This window comes from Cebidichthys violaceus, unplaced genomic scaffold (genome assembly GCF_023349555.1).
Source record: "Cebidichthys violaceus isolate CVI_PGR_0920_01 unplaced genomic scaffold, fCebVio1.0.p SCAF_7, whole genome shotgun sequence".
NCBI classification, from domain to species: domain Eukaryota; kingdom Metazoa; phylum Chordata; class Actinopteri; order Perciformes; family Stichaeidae; genus Cebidichthys; species Cebidichthys violaceus.
Genome location: NW_027176927.1, coordinates 807,558 through 823,046, shown reverse-complemented (window position 1 = coordinate 823,046; position 15,489 = coordinate 807,558). Strand labels below are relative to the sequence as shown.

The 15,489-nt window shown below is 46.3% G+C and overlaps 1 protein-coding gene across 1 annotated transcript; it reads left to right on the top strand.

Annotated features, from left to right (window-relative positions):
- The first annotated feature begins 4,251 nt into the window (after window positions 1–4,251).
- Window positions 4,252–7,097, top strand: LOC137891704 (high affinity immunoglobulin epsilon receptor subunit beta-like). The gene is made up of 6 exons (XM_068736452.1): window positions 4,252–4,644; window positions 4,725–4,835; window positions 5,050–5,106; window positions 5,622–5,786; window positions 6,440–6,556; window positions 6,795–7,097. The coding sequence occupies exons 1-6, from the start codon at window positions 4,540–4,542 to the stop codon at window positions 6,864–6,866; spliced, it is 627 nt and encodes a 208-aa protein (XP_068592553.1). The 5' UTR covers window positions 4,252–4,539; the 3' UTR covers window positions 6,867–7,097.
- The last annotated feature ends 8,392 nt before the right edge of the window (window positions 7,098–15,489 follow it).

Below are 15,489 nucleotides of genomic sequence, written 5' to 3'. Positions count from 1 at the left end.
TCGACACCGGAGGGCAGGCAGGTCGTCGTTGAGATGTCCCGTGGATCAACATCGGAGGGCAGAAGGGCTCCGGACACCGGTGCTCCGGCGGGCGGCTGGACTGCTGAACTGGGCCAGCATCCTTTTCCCCAGAGCCCCGACTCCAAGAGTCCGGTCTGCCTGAGCACCTGTGTCTGGGGCAAGTTTTGTCGTCCAGCTTACCTTCTGAGCACCTGTGTCAGCCAGAAGGACGGCTGGACGACCGAACTTTTGCCGGACGCAGGTGCTCAGAAGGACGGCTGGACGACTTAACTTGCTCCGGCCACAGGTGCTGAGACGGACTGGACTCTCGGAGTCGGGGCTCCGGGGAACAGGATGCTGGCACGGCGGCGGGAACTGGAGGTCGCTGCGACTCTGAAGCGGCAGCTCGACACCGGAGGGCAAGCAGATTGTCGGCGAGATGTCCCGTGGATCGACACCGGTGGGCAGGCAGATCGACGGTGAGATGTCCTGTTGATCGACACCGGTGGGCAGGCAGATCGACGGTGTGATGTCCCGTGGATCGACCCCACAGGCTGGTAGATTGACAGGTACTCAAGGCGGAAGACGGTACTCGGGTTAAAGCTGGTTTGGGAATCAAGATGGAACCTTCAGTTCCAGCCACCTCCGAGTCGCAGCGACCTCCATTTCCCACCGCTGGGCCAGCATCCTGTTCCCCGACTCCGAGAGTCCGAGTCCGGTCCGCCTGAGCACCTGTGTCCGGAGCAGGTTCGGCAGTTCTGACGTCCGCCGGAGCACCGGTGTCCGGAGCCCTTCTGTCCTCCGGTGCCGATCCACGGGACATCTCACCGTCGATCTGCCTGCCCTCCGGTGTCGATCCACGGGACATAGAAGGGCTCCACACACAGGTGCTCAGGCGGACCGGACTCGGACTCTCAGAGTCGGGGCTCACAACAGGATGCTGGCCGGCGGCGGGAACTGGAATTCGGTGCGACTCGGAGGCGGCTGGACCTGGAGGTTCCGTCTTGATTCCCGAACCAGCTTTAACCCGAGTACCGTCTTCTGCCTCGAGTACCTGTCAATCTACCAGCCCTCTGGTGTCGATCCACGGGATATCTCACCGTTGATCTGGCTGCTCTCCGCTGTCGAGCTGCCGCTTCCGAGCCGCAGCAACCTCCAATTTCTGCCGCCGGGCCAGCATCCTTTTCCCCGGAGCCCCGACTCCGAGAGTCCGGTCTGCCTGAGCACCTTTGTCTGGGGTAAGTTTGGTCGTCCAGCTTACCTTCTGAGCATCTGTGTCGGCCAGAAGGACGGCTGGATGACCGAACTTTCGCCGAACGCAGGTGCTCAGAATGACGGCTGGACGACCGAACTTGCTCCAGACACAGGTGCTCAGACGGACTGGACTCTCGGAGTTGGGGCTCCAGGAAACAGGATGCTGGCCCGGTGGCGGGAACTGGAGGTCGCTGCGGCTCTGAAGCGGCAGCTCGACACCGGAGGGCAGGCAGGTTGTCGTTGAGATGTCCCGTGGATCAACATCGGAGGGCAGAAGGGCTCCGGACACCGGTGCTCCGGCGGGCGGCTGGACTGCTGAACTGGGCCAGCATCCTTTTCCCCAGAGCCCCGACTCCAAGAGTCCGGTCTGCCTGAGCACCTGTGTCTGGGGCAAGTTTTGTCGTCCAGCTTACCTTCTGAGCACCTGTGTCAGCCAGAAGGACGGCTGGACGACCGAACTTTCGCCGGACGCAGGTGCTCAGACGGACTGGACTCTCGGAGTCAGGGCTCCGGGGAACAGGATGCTGGCATGGCGGCGGGAACTGGAGGTCGCTGCGACTCGGAAGCGGCAGCTCGACACCGGAGGGCAGGCAGATCGTCGGCGAGATGTCCCGTGGATCGACACCGGAGGGCAGAAAGGCTCCGGACACCGGTGCTCTGGTGGACGGCCGGACTGAAGAACTTGCTCCGGACGCAGGTGCTCAGGCGGACTTGCTCTCCGAGTTGGGGTTCCGGGGAACAGGATGCTGGTATGGCAGCTCGACGGTGTGATTCCCGTGGATCGACACCGGAGGTCAGGCAGTTCGACGGTGTGGTACCCGAGGTCCGACACCGGAAGTAAGTCATCTCGACGGTGTGGTACCCGAGGTCCGACACCGGAGGTCAGGCAGCTCGACGGTGTGATTCCCGTCGATCAACACCGGAGGTCAGGCAGTTCAATGGTGTGGTACCCGAGGTCCGACACTGGAAGTAAGTCATCTCGACGGTGTGGTACCCGAGGTCCGACAACGGAGGTCAGGCAGCTCGACGGTGTGATTCCCGTGGATCGACACCGGAGGTAAGGCAGCTCGACGGTGTGGTACCCGAGGTCCGACACCGGAGGTCAGGCAGCTCGACGGTGTGATTCCCGTGGATCGACACCGGAGGTCAGGCAGCTCGACGGTGTGGTACTCGAGGTCCGACACCGGAGGTCAGGCAGCTCGACGGTGTGATTCCCGTGGATCGACACCGGAGGTCAGGCAGCTCGACGGTGTGATTCCCGTGGATCGACACCGAAGGTAAGGCAGTTCAATGGTGTGGTACCCGAGGTCCGACACTGGAAGTAAGTCATCTCGACGGTGTGGTACCCGAGGTCCAACAACGAAGGTAAGGCAGCTCGACGGTGTGGTAAACCGGGGTCCTACACCGGAGGTCAGGGTGATCGACGATTAGCCGTTGTTGCTTGCGGTCGGTTGCTCCGAGTCCGGAGTGGAGCGACGCATGTGGCAGCGGCGGCTGCGCCGCGATGGTCTGGGTTGTTGAGGTGTGTGAGATAGACAGGAGAGATGGGGCAGAGGGTGGATGAAGGAAGGGGAGACTGGGGAGGGAGGTGGGGAGGTGAAGCGGGGAGGAAGATGTTTCTATTGAGCCCCGTCCACATTTCTGTCATGTCTTTTCCTTGACAGAAAGCTGAAGCACCCAGTTTCCTTTTTCTCATCCTTCTCCTCCTTCACTTTGTTTTTTCTCTCCTGCTTTTCCAACCTTTTAAAGAAGAACCACCTCTTCTTTTTCTCCACTGGCAGACAGATATGTAGCAGCACTTTGTTGTCCTCTCTCAGCTGATATATGTCTGCCTCCTGGCTCTGATGTATATCGCACAACATGTGGTTCCTAGCGATCTGTTCTTTCAATTTATCGGTCAGACCTTGGTTGATGGCTTGCATGGAAACGAGCATGTTTTCAGAGTCTTTCAGGTTCAGCGAGAGGCTCTCGTTGTGTTCGCTGAGAGCAGAGAGTTTTCCTGCGTAGTCTTCAACCATCTTGTTGTAGTTGATGATCGCTGTCCCCTTCAGACCCTTCAGCTTGTCTATGCGCTCATCAGCGACCATGAGACTCTTCTGTAGACGGCTTGATTTAACCTCGCCATCATGGACCCTTTGACAGAAGCTCCACTTTTCACTGTCAGACCTTTGTTGGGATGCCTCCAGGTCTCTGACACGCTTTCTCAGGCGCTCAATCTCGGCGTTGGCAAGGGTGAGCTTCACTTTAAGAGGATTGGCTTTCGGAGGTCGGCCCTGAGGAGCGGCACCGGGTGTAGCGGCCTGCGGCGGTGGGGAGACGGCACCGGGTGTAGCGGCCTGCGGCGGTGGGGAGACGGCACCGGGTGTAGCGGCCTGCGGCGGTGGGGAGATGGCACTGGGTGTAGCAGTAGGCTTTATTATGATGCTACTGGTGCCCTGAGCATTACATACTGTGATCTTGCACTCAACGTTCTTGCTGATGTCCATGGCGCTAACAGAAGAGTCTTGAAAAGGAACGTTCTTGCGGATGTCCATGGCGCTAACAGAAGAGTCTTGAAAAAGACCGATGGTATCGGTAGAATATATGTCTTTAAAAAGACTGTTGTTGTGTGTTGAAGATGGTCTCTGTTAGATGATCTCTGGTAGATATACACCGACTGTCCTTAACTGTTTGGCTTCAATCTTCGATTTGAAGCCAAACATTTCATCTCCATGGATACATAACAGGGAGGAAGGAGTTTCACTTCTGTTACCAAGGAGACGGAAAGCTAGACTCGTTTCTGTGTAGGAGGTGTTGATTTGTTGTTAGTATTTTGTTATTGTTTAAAGGCTCCTATAGTGGCAGCTTATTTTACCGTCCTTCTTGGCCACTTCATGTCCAACTTACGTGCTCTTGCAGGCTAAAGTTGTCTTGTTAGCTGTCCAATGATGAGGCTCGTAGTTTGTAGTCAAAAGTAGTTTTATTCGATGTGAACAAAAAATAAAGAAAATCCTTATGCAATAACTGGAGTACCAAAACACTGACCCTCTGCTGGCTATTACTAAAAAGTCCATAATCTGCCATCTATAAATCTGCAGGTGTTTGCACCGTGTCCCTACGGTGTTTGTTTTGTGATGTATGTGTGAGTGAGCTGCCCTAACTCTGCCAATTCCCCCAACGGGATTAATAAATACTCCATCTATCCAGCCGTCCATCCCGAAATCTCCATGTCATGTTGCAGGTGTGAGAGATGTTGTCGGAGACAAGGGAGTGACTGTGTTCACCGTGGCGACTGACAGTAAGAGCATGTTACCACCTCTGTGTCAAATCCTCAAGACTCTTTGCTGCAGTCCGATGTGCTCCTCAGGGTACAAGGTGCTGATGCAGAGCAATACAATTTCAGCTCTTGGGGTGAGAGAAACTGTTTATTAAAAGTCTTAAGATGTCCAGGTCTAAAACAAAGAGATTTAAATGTTTTGAATCTTTTACAGACTATACAGATCATGGTGGGCCTGTTCAACATCGGACTTGGGCCAGGACGAACAAGCCTTCATCCTGAGGATTTTGCCCGTTTGGGAGCTGCATACTGGCTGGGCGGCGTGGTAAAATAATATTGGGAGAATATTCTTTTGCTTTGGTTTCATATTACTATAGAGAGCCAAGGCAAAAGCAGGGGTTTTGTTGATGTTTTTGTAACGCCTCATGAAACGGACACAATTACCAGAACTTTAAAATGCATTTAAACGCTCCATTGGCTGTTTGAAGAATAACTCGTGGAAATATCACTGGCTTCTTTTTCTCATGTCCTCTCTTCAGTTCATCGTAGCTGGAATCCTGTCCCTTCTTGCCAACCAGTTCCCCTGTCCTTGCTTGGTAAGTAAAGACTAAAGGCCCTTTCAGACATGCACCTCTTATCCTGGCTCTCTTACTGAAGCGTTTGGTGCGGCTGGTCTGGCTGGGGGGGGTCGGAGGATGACGTGGGCTGTGACTTAAATGCAGCTGCAGAAGTTCTCTGCATTAGTTCATCTGCATGTGCCTGTCAATCAGTGACCTCATTTTCTCCTCGCTGTCAGGTTAAAGAATTAACAATAACGTTATAAAACAGCGTCATTCTGACCAACAGTCTCTTCTCGTATTTTCACTTTATATTCTGTCGGATATTATGAAACAGGCAGCAGATCTTTGCTCATGAATAATGTTTTTGATTATGAAATTGAAGAATGCATTTGTTGCAATCATAACATTTTGAACTCCCTGCTCCCTCTTGTGCACCCGGCGCCAAATGAATAAATAAATGTCCACTCCTGTCTGTTTGAAACTAAGATTTAACGAAAAGAAGAAAAAGGGACACTGTGAAGTCAAAAGAATAACGTATTCTTTCCTCTCAGGTGGGCTTTGCTGTGTTGGTGAACATAGTTGGATCTATCTTCGCCGTTGTTGGCATTGGGATGTATGCCACAGACATTAACGATGTCTCTAACGCCAGGTTTTGTGACGGGTACAATGCTCATCGTTCTGGTGACAACTGCAAATATGTGAGATACTTTTTCCAGGTAAGCATACCTTTAAAGGATAAAGCTGTTTTTATTTTTGTTGTTGTCAACACATCCTGTTAAAAACAACGAACCAATAATGTTAGTTCAGCCCGTCTATCCGCACTTTTCAACTTCTTTACTCTGTCTGTGGCTCTCAGCTCCAAGCTCAGTCGTTTCTGCTGAAGTCATAAATCATTAAAAAACTTCCTACATATTTAGATTTCTTTTTTTATTTAATGGCTCCACAAAACCTGGACAATGTAGTCTTCAGCAATTGTTACTCAGAGGAGTTAATAGAGCATTTGTTGGGACTATTTTCAGCTGTTTTTAAAAAAATAAATAGATAATCTATGGAAAAGAATGGAACTCAGAGGAATTTGAATTCAATATTTATTTTTGTCCTTTAATGAGATTTGTTGACAATAACAAAAATATTGAATTTTTCCAGCCTTTAATGTTAAACTTGAAAACACAATCATACAGTATGGAGCATTCTGCGGAGTCTTGATCGTGTAATTCTAAACCGACTTTGGCAGTTTCATAGTGCAGGAATCTGTCTGCATTCGATTGTACCTGATAAATCATTAACGTTCACATTTTAAAGTTTAGTTTAAAATATCTGCAAATCAAACTGAATTCCTTCTTTTTCTTTCTTTCTTGTCGTGTATCAGCGTTTGATGACAGCCATGGACATTACTATGATCGTCCTGACTGTCCTCCAGCTGTGCGTCTGCATCGGCGTCACTGTTCTGGGCATCAGAGCTCTCTTCAACATGAGGAAGGAAGAGGTACGAACACACCCGAGCACAATCCACGTCAATTACTGATCAATAGTACTTTAAGTAGTAGTCCTAGCATCTGCAGGAAATCCAACATCAGCGTTAGTAATGGAAGTAGTTGTAGTAGGTGTACAGTATGTGGTTAGATCAGTGAGTGTAGTATACAACATGAGTAACACTATAAAGTTGACTTTCTTGAACTTTGTCATGTTGTCACTTTATGTAAGTTTACTTTGTTGTGTGTCAGCAGGGAGGCAGAGATGAGGACATTTACCAGCCAGTGTTGAAGGAAGTCCTCATGACCAGTCCTGGTGCTTAAAATCTATTAATCATGCATCCAAACACAAGAGGATGGTGTAGGAGTATGATAAGCAACACATCATTGTAATCCTTCAACATATCAGCTTAAAACAAATCAAAACTGCTTTATTTCTAATCACAAATACACTGCAATTATATGCTGAAGAGAAAGTTCCGTCCGCTCTTTTATCAACTTCTGGATTATAAACTTTATGTAAACTTTCTTCAATAAAGGTAAAAATGTTGACAATGTTTTTGAGTTTTTCAAATTTCAAGAATGAGATTCCATTCACTTCATTGAGGAGACAGACATCTCAAACTCTTGGCAGATTAAAACTAAATCATCAGCATGGCCTTTCTGGGATAGTAGTAACTTCTCCATATTCACCAAGGGTATTACAGTACGCACAATCTGAAGTACACAAAATAAAACACGAGATGGCGCAGCAGAGACACTGCATTATAGAGACGGGTTATGTTTTAGAGCGGACCGAAAAATCACTCTGGAGGAATTTGTATCCCCCCTATACGTTTTGCTTAAAATGTTACAAATAAGCCACTGGAAAATTTGCATATTACAATGGCTATTAAATTCCGGTCCTTTCAGTCATTTTACAACTTTATTTACAATTGTATACGAGTTTTATACACATTTTTATAAGAATGTAAAAATGGTGAAGACTGTCTAAAGAATTTGAAAGTGGATAAAGTTTTAATTTTCAAATGCCGGTTTCCTGTGAGCCTGCCAAAAGAAATTCCATTCACTTCAATTGTATTTGGGAGGAAGTCATCGCTATAACCCAAACCATCTGCATGCCTGGATGCATGCTTTGAATGATCATAACACTACCATTTAGATAGATAGATAGATAGATAGATAGATAGATACTAACTTTATTGATCCCGCGAGGGGAAATTATTTTGTTACAAGCAGCAATAGGTTACAGAGCAGCAATAGGTCAAAGGTAAAAAAATCTTAATATTCTATAAAAAGGAAAAGAAAAATACACGTCACAATATATACAATTATAATATAGTAAAGATGTTATATAAAAAATGCACACTATATACACAGTGAATAGAACAGAATAATATTAAATCAACTAAATAAACAGTAGTGCAGAGGTTTAACGATTTGATTTGGCCCGAGGTGATTTATTGTACAGTCTTATAGCAGTAGGCAGGAATGTTCTCCTGTACCTGTCCTTATGACAGCGGAGCTGGATCATTCTGTTGGAGAAAGTGCTCCTCTGTCCCTGCAGTAGGTGGTGGAGAGGGTGGTCCTGGTTATCCAATATGGATGATAGTTTCTTCAGTGTCCTCCTCTCCACCACCTGTTCCAGATAGTCTTGTTTACAGCCGATGATGGAGCCGGCCTTCTTAACCAGTTTGTTAAGTCTGTTGGTGTCTCCGGCTCCAATGCTGCTCCCCCAGCAGACTACGGCAAAGTACAGTGCACTGGCCACAACAGACTGGTAGAACATCTCCAACATCTTGCTGCACACGTCGAAGGATCGAAGTTTCCTCAAGAAAAAGAGTCGACTCATCCCCTTCTTGTACACAGCGTTGATGTTGGCCTTCCAGCTCAGTTTGCTGTCGATGGAGACACCCAGGTACTTGTACTCCTTCACCATGTCCACGTCCTCTCCCAGAAGTCTCAGTGGCTGTGGAGCCGTCGTCCTCCTCCTGAAGTCGACCACCATCTCTCTGGTCTTGGCCACATTCAGAAGCAGGTGATTTCTACCGGCCCACTCCACAAAGTCATCCACTACTGCCCTGTACTCCTCCTCCCGTCCGTCCCTTATACACCCGACCACTGCAGAGTCATCAGAGAACTTCTGCAGATGGCATGACCCCGAGTTGTACTGGAAGTCAGTGGTGTATAAGGTGAACAGGAAGGGAGACAGAACAGTTCCCTGTGGGGCTCCAGTATCACTGACCACCGTGTCAGACAGCACACGGCCCAGTCGGACAAACTGTGGTCTGCCTGTGAGGTAGTCAGTGATCCAGGAGACGGTGGACGCGTTAACCCCCACCTCCCGCAGCTTCTCACTCAGTAGCACTGGTTGGATGGTGTTAAATGCACTGGAGAAGTCAAAGAAAGTGATTCTCACAGAGCCACCGGTTCCATCCAGGTGCGACTGAGCTCGTTGCAGCAGGTAAATGATGGCATCGTCCACTCCCACATGAGGCTGGTATGCAAATTGCAGAGGGTCCAGCGATGATTTCACCTGCGGTCGGAGGTGGGCCAAGACCAGCCTCTCCAGCACCTTCATCACATTTACCATACCTGTAACGTAGGTCGTAGGAAATACAAAAATTGATTGCAAACATTTTTGTATTCCGTTATTAAGCCTACTCTCATTGATATGAATGTGATGCACATAATAATAGATTTGAATCAACACCTAATTATAACTCTGGTGAGGGTATGCTGTGTTGCAGGACTGTAATGACATTGTTTGCCACTAGGTGGTGTCCATTCTCTTAAATACACACACGCTCTTGTACGTTACCTGCTGTGTTGTTCCTTCAGTTGTGCATCTACACCTTTACTTACTTTGAGAAGGGAGCAAGCTCTACTTTATCCAGTACTGATATTAGCTTCATTAATATTGATGGTATAGGTTTTAATCACTGAAAAGGAATATTGAATAAAGGTTAAATAAATGGTAAATGTCAATGCAGTATTTGTGACAGCTAAGTACAAATACTTGTTTTCTTAAGATATATTCAGCATTTAAACTTTGGTCCTAAGCTTGGGGTAAAATGAGAGGAATGTTGGAGGAGACAAAGCATGACACTTAATTCAAGAAAGTCAAAAGTCAAAGCGTGGGAAAAACATAAAGAATGCTGGATAATGGTGTCTGTCTTATCTCTTATACTTACAAAAGAAAACAAAAACAGAATTATTTAAACTATCAGTTTGTTATGTCAGAGAGTCTGTCTGCAGATCAAGTGACGGTCTTGCATATGATCTTTCTTCAACCGTTTCTCATTTCTTTCTATTACACTTATTTGTATCTCTTACCATTTTTCATAGGCCATCCAGTGGTGGGCCGTAAGGGCCAGCAAAGCCTTCTCTGCTGGCCTAGACAGAATCACAAAGTTATAGCTATTTTATATTCATCCATGAATGGAGAAGGACTTCTTACTGGAACTAAAACGCACAGATGTACTGAACAGCTGTGTCATTAAACTCTTTATTAAAACCTTCTGGACCCTAGCCCTATTTTTAGGCCTCAGCTCGAAAATAGCATACCCATACGATAATGAGTGTAGCGTTGCAACTGTAAGGGCTATTTGAATACCTTTGGAATTAAAATAACCCTAATACTTGTGAGATGTGTTGATATGTGTAAATATCAGTATATATGTTACTGGTTATGAGTAAATTAAGATGGCACACAGCACAAATTGAAAATTCTAATATTGGCCTGGAAAAAAAAGCAATTACAGGATATTTCTTTTTAGAAATCCTGTAGATACGAGCTTTCAAGCTCTCCCAGATCATAGCACTATATGTTGAGGGTCTCTAAACAAATGTTTACTTTGATAAAGTGAAGCTTTATCTAGTACATCTTGATCTAGTACAGAGAGGTCAGACGAGGTCAACCAAAATGTAATCTTGTTCCATTGTAATTTTATAGAGTATATAATGATATATTTCACTTCTTTTATCACTAATAGTGTTCAATCTATCCAATTACAGCAGTTTGGCATCATTTTGAGAGCCTGCATCCTCTCTGAGACTGTTTATGTCTGTCATCCATGGGATTTTCTCGTCTGAATTCCAGTTTGTTTCTCTTCCAGGGCCTTACAGACTGTGTGAAGAGCCGATTTGACCCAATGAACCTTCCATAGACGTGTCACAGCCTGCTCTGTTGAGACGACCCAACGTGACTTTGATTGACAGAATCCGTTAGCCAATCAGAATAAGAAACGTCAAATTTCTAAAATCCGATTTGCTGAGACGTATAACCCTTATTGAGAGATCGTAGAAACTTATGAAAATATAAAAGTATATTTTCACAACTACAGAATGGGATAGACTTCTTGAATAGACAAGAAGACCCATTTGCTGTCTTACCCATTTATAGGAGGACAGAAGACCCTTCTGCTATCAGAGAGGGAAGCATGAGGAAGAGGAAAGATAGACCCCCAAAAACGTAGGAATGTCAGAGAGCTGACTGTGAGAGCCTGCAAAAAACATGCAGGAAGACAGTGGAGCAGAGCAGAGAGAAGAGAAGAGGAGGGGAGGAGAGACCTGGATTATACAGCATTGCAAATGAGTGAAAACTGATTAGAGGAAAGACCCCTTCAGAGTAGGAGTGTTAGAATTAGTTGTTGTAGCACACAGACTGTTTCATTGACTTGAGATTGTAGTATGTGATTGTTATGTGAGAAACTTGAATAAAAACACAGCCTTACCATTTGTGTCTGAAGCCAAATAAAGTATTCTGGTCCTTTAAAACAATTTAACCCTCTTCTCCTGTCCATAAATGGTGTGATGAGATGTGACGACTGAAGCATGCAGAGGAGCTTAAGGTAAATTCCCTGGGTGAAGACATGGCAGAGTTAGTCATAAAATGGTGAGAATGTTCACAATAGGCAATAGTAAAGTACAGACAAAGTACATAACTATTACATACAGGGTGTTAGAGTTGCATGCCATTAAGAGCGCCTAGGGCTTTGCCGTAAAAGACTCTTAAAAATACAATAATTCCGAAATCCTAACGATTAAGCCACGGGGTGAGATAAAAGACCGACGGTATTGTCCCGACAGCGGAAAAAGGAATCTAATCCTTGCCGGTGGGACAGCCGACGGAGTGACCACCGTGTTAGGTGCGTACGACTTCCCCGCTTAGACACGGGGCAGGAGCCGCTCGCGCTTCACCCTCCCCCTTCAGCTAGCAGACACACGAGGCCCATGAGCTCAGCGGGACCTTTGAATTCACACAGAGCGGCGTCCGCTGCGCAGATAGATAGTACACATGAACGGATTAATATTATTTTTTGCTGCAGAACATCTCAAAGGAAGGAGCTGGTTTATGATGTGATCGATAACGCGGATTATGATGATGGCTTTGTTTTGTAAGTAACACTGCGAGGCTGTGTCGTAGCGGAATGTGAAAAACATGGCTGCGACCGTTTGGTTGCTAGCGATCTCCTGAGCTAACGGGTGTTAGCATTGAATGACTTTTTCAAAACGTTATTGGCATAAATGTGGCGAGTGGGTCTGCCTAGGGGACGCTATATGGATTTTGATATTTGGTACTATATGTAGCTTTGTCTGAGTTGTGTTTGGAGTTTGTACAAACAGCTGAGATGACTTTGTAGAGCAGGAGCAGCAGTTTGAGCAGGTATGCGACATCATTATATTCGTTACTGATGAGTGCACATTATGAGTGGGTGGATTTTTGGATGAATGCGTTGACCCCGCCGGCGGGGGCGCTCGGGCCCAAGAGGTTTTAACAAAGAAAGCAGGATGGACTTGTCTTTAAATCGTGAACAGCAGCTTTGGTAAGTGAACTGCAGTAGCTTTAATAGCCATACATATTATTTACGTCATTATTTAATATGCTTGTTTATATATTATTATTATTTGTACAAGTTGTTTTTATGAATATGAATTTTCGTTTGGTTTTATATGTGATAGGAACTATTGTTACGTCCTATGTTGCGCTGGGGACACATTTAGCCGGTGCATAGCAACAAGAAGACGCGCGAAGCGGCCACGGTCTACATCAGGGGTGGCCAACCAGTCAGAGACCAAGAGCCACATTTTTTACTGTGTTACCGCAAAGAGCCACATCATACACATGGGCACACATGAACATCACCCCATCCCTTCCTCACACACACACACACACACACACACACACACACACACACACACACACACACACACATACCTTTGCTCAGCCAGATTGATTGTAAATGTCACACACCAACATGATAATGACAGAAGTTGACTCCTACAGTACTAAGACCACAGGCCAGTCATTTTCAACAATGAACATTGTGTGCACTGTCTCACACAGACAAACTCTCAGTTCAACCAAGTCCACAAACTAAAATATAATAATTTACAATAGCGTTTTTCTTTTACTATGCATGTTACTTAGTGGGACTTCTGGCATTCCTTGCCTTGAACAATCCTCTTCAAATCTGGCTTGTATTCCGTTGTTGCCACTCAAAGCAATTCTTTCACATCGGTGTCAGTCAGAACAGATCGATGCTTTGATTTCACGTGTTTCAGGGTAGAAAACACAGACTCGCAGACGTATGTTGACCCAAACATTGACAGTATCTTAAGCGCAGCCCGTTTGACATTGGGGTATTTTTCCATTGGCACACTTTTCCAGAACTCAATGGTATCTTCCCTTAAAGCAGGTTTCAGTTGGTCCTCCTCACGAAGATCGATCATCTCCAACTCAGCCGCAGCCTCATCTGTGACTAGCGGGGCTTTCAAACAGTCCGTCTCAGCATTAAATGGGTCGACGAGGAATGTAATCTGTGGCCTTTTCAGTTGTAGATCACGGAACCGGGCCACAAAGCTTTCGTGCAGGTTTTCAACCAGTGTTGCATATCTGACTCTTTGCTTATTCAGGGCGGCGCTGGTGACTTGCCCGCTGGCTTCTAGCAGAGTGGGGAAATGTGTTAAATCTCCCTTTTGAATATGCGCCTTGAACAGCTTCAGTTTGTTGACAAATGCAAACACACTTTGCACCAGGTCAGGCAGCATTTTTAACTTACCCTGCAAGGTCAGGTTCAGTCTGTCCAAGTGACTCAGCATGTCGACCAAAAAGGCCAGATCCATAATCCACTCGAGGTCCGAGAGCTCGGGATAGTCCTTGTCCTTCTCTTCCATGAACAGTTTCACGGCATCCAAAAGCTGAAAGAGGCGAGAGAGTACCTGGCCTTTTGACAGCCACCTCACAGTGCAGTGCAGCGGCAGGTCACCTGGAAGCCCTTGGTCCAGCTCAGCGATGAGATTTTTGAATTGCAGGTGGTTAAGCGCATGTGTGCGGATGTAGTTGACGATTTCCATCACAGGCTTCATGACATTGTTTAAATTCAATGATTTAGACACGAGTTGCTCCCTGTGGATGATGCAGTGGAAATTCCAAAACTCGGGAAATGTTTGGTCAGCTTTGCACAGCCCCACAAGCCCGTTCACAGATCCGATCATGGCTGGCGCTCCATCCGTAGCTATTGCAGTTAGTTTTGGTATGGGCGGATTTGCTTTCGCAAATGCAGCCATCATTGTTTCTTTCACATCTATGCCACGGGTTCTGTCTTTTAATGGCACAATATCAAGGAGTTCTTCTTTGATCAAACAATCGTTTGACACAGACCGTGCAAATATTGCCAACTGAGGCTTGTCTTGTATGTCACAACTCTCATCCAATGCGACACTAAAATACTCACATGCTTGAAGGTCAGAGTGCAACTGTGATTCAATAGCCTTGTTAATGTCCGATATTCTGTGTTCAACAGTGTGGCGGGACAGTTGGACGTCTGATACCATTCGTTTTAGTTTGTCGTTTCCAGGAGACAAGATTTCAACAACGTCACCGAGGCATTTTTTAACGAACTCCCCTTCATTGTATGGCTTTTTGGCCCGTGCAATGTTCCAAGCCAGTTGATACGATGCAAGCGTTACAGTCTCTGAGTGCTTCGTAAATTTTTGGAAAAATTGTATCTGCTTTTCTGCCTGACTTTTCAAAGTGACCAACTTGTGCTTGCAAAGTTCAGTCCCTTTTGGAAATTCCTGGTCGATGTTAGCATGGAGTGAGCTGAAGTGGCGCTGAAGATTTGAAGCTTTGAAATGCGCTAATGACGCCTGACATATAAGGCAGAATGGCTTTCCATTACGTTCAACAAAAAAATATAAACTCTCCCACTCTGTTAAAAACGTCCTGTGTTCATCTTCATATTTTCGTTTTTCTGTGCATTTTTTTCCTGACATTTTGAGAGCAAACTTGACACAGAGGTATTTTCATCCCACGCACATCCGCGTTTGACGAAAATACCGTATTGAACTCAAACGAAGCGAACACGCACATGCGCGTTTGACGAAAATACCGTATTGAACTCCAACGAAGCGAACACACACATGCGCGTTTGACGAAAATACCGTAATGAACTCAAACGAAGCGAACACGCACATGCGCGTTTGACGAAAATACCGTATTGAACTCCAACGAAGCGAACACACACATGCGCGTTTGACGAAAATACCGTATTGAACTCAAACGAAGCGAACACGCACATGCGCGTTTGACGAAAATACCGTATTGAACTCAAACGAAGCGAAGACGCACATTAAAAAAACACAAATACAAACTTCGATATAAACGTAAGAGCCGCATGAAACCGGGCAAAGAGCCGCATGCGGCTCGGGAGCCGCGGGTTGGCCAGGCCTGGTCTACATACTCCGCGCTAAGTGTTAAAGTTAAACTGTTAAAGTTAAGTTTACGTTTTTAAGTGATCTACTTTCACAAGATTTATGTGTTTTCAAGTGGACTCATTTTCCCTCTCGGTGTTGACAGACGAATAAATCCGTCAGTAACAACAACTAAGCTGTCGTGTATTTCCTGGAGGGAGTGATAGCGTTACTATTGTTAATTTGTCTA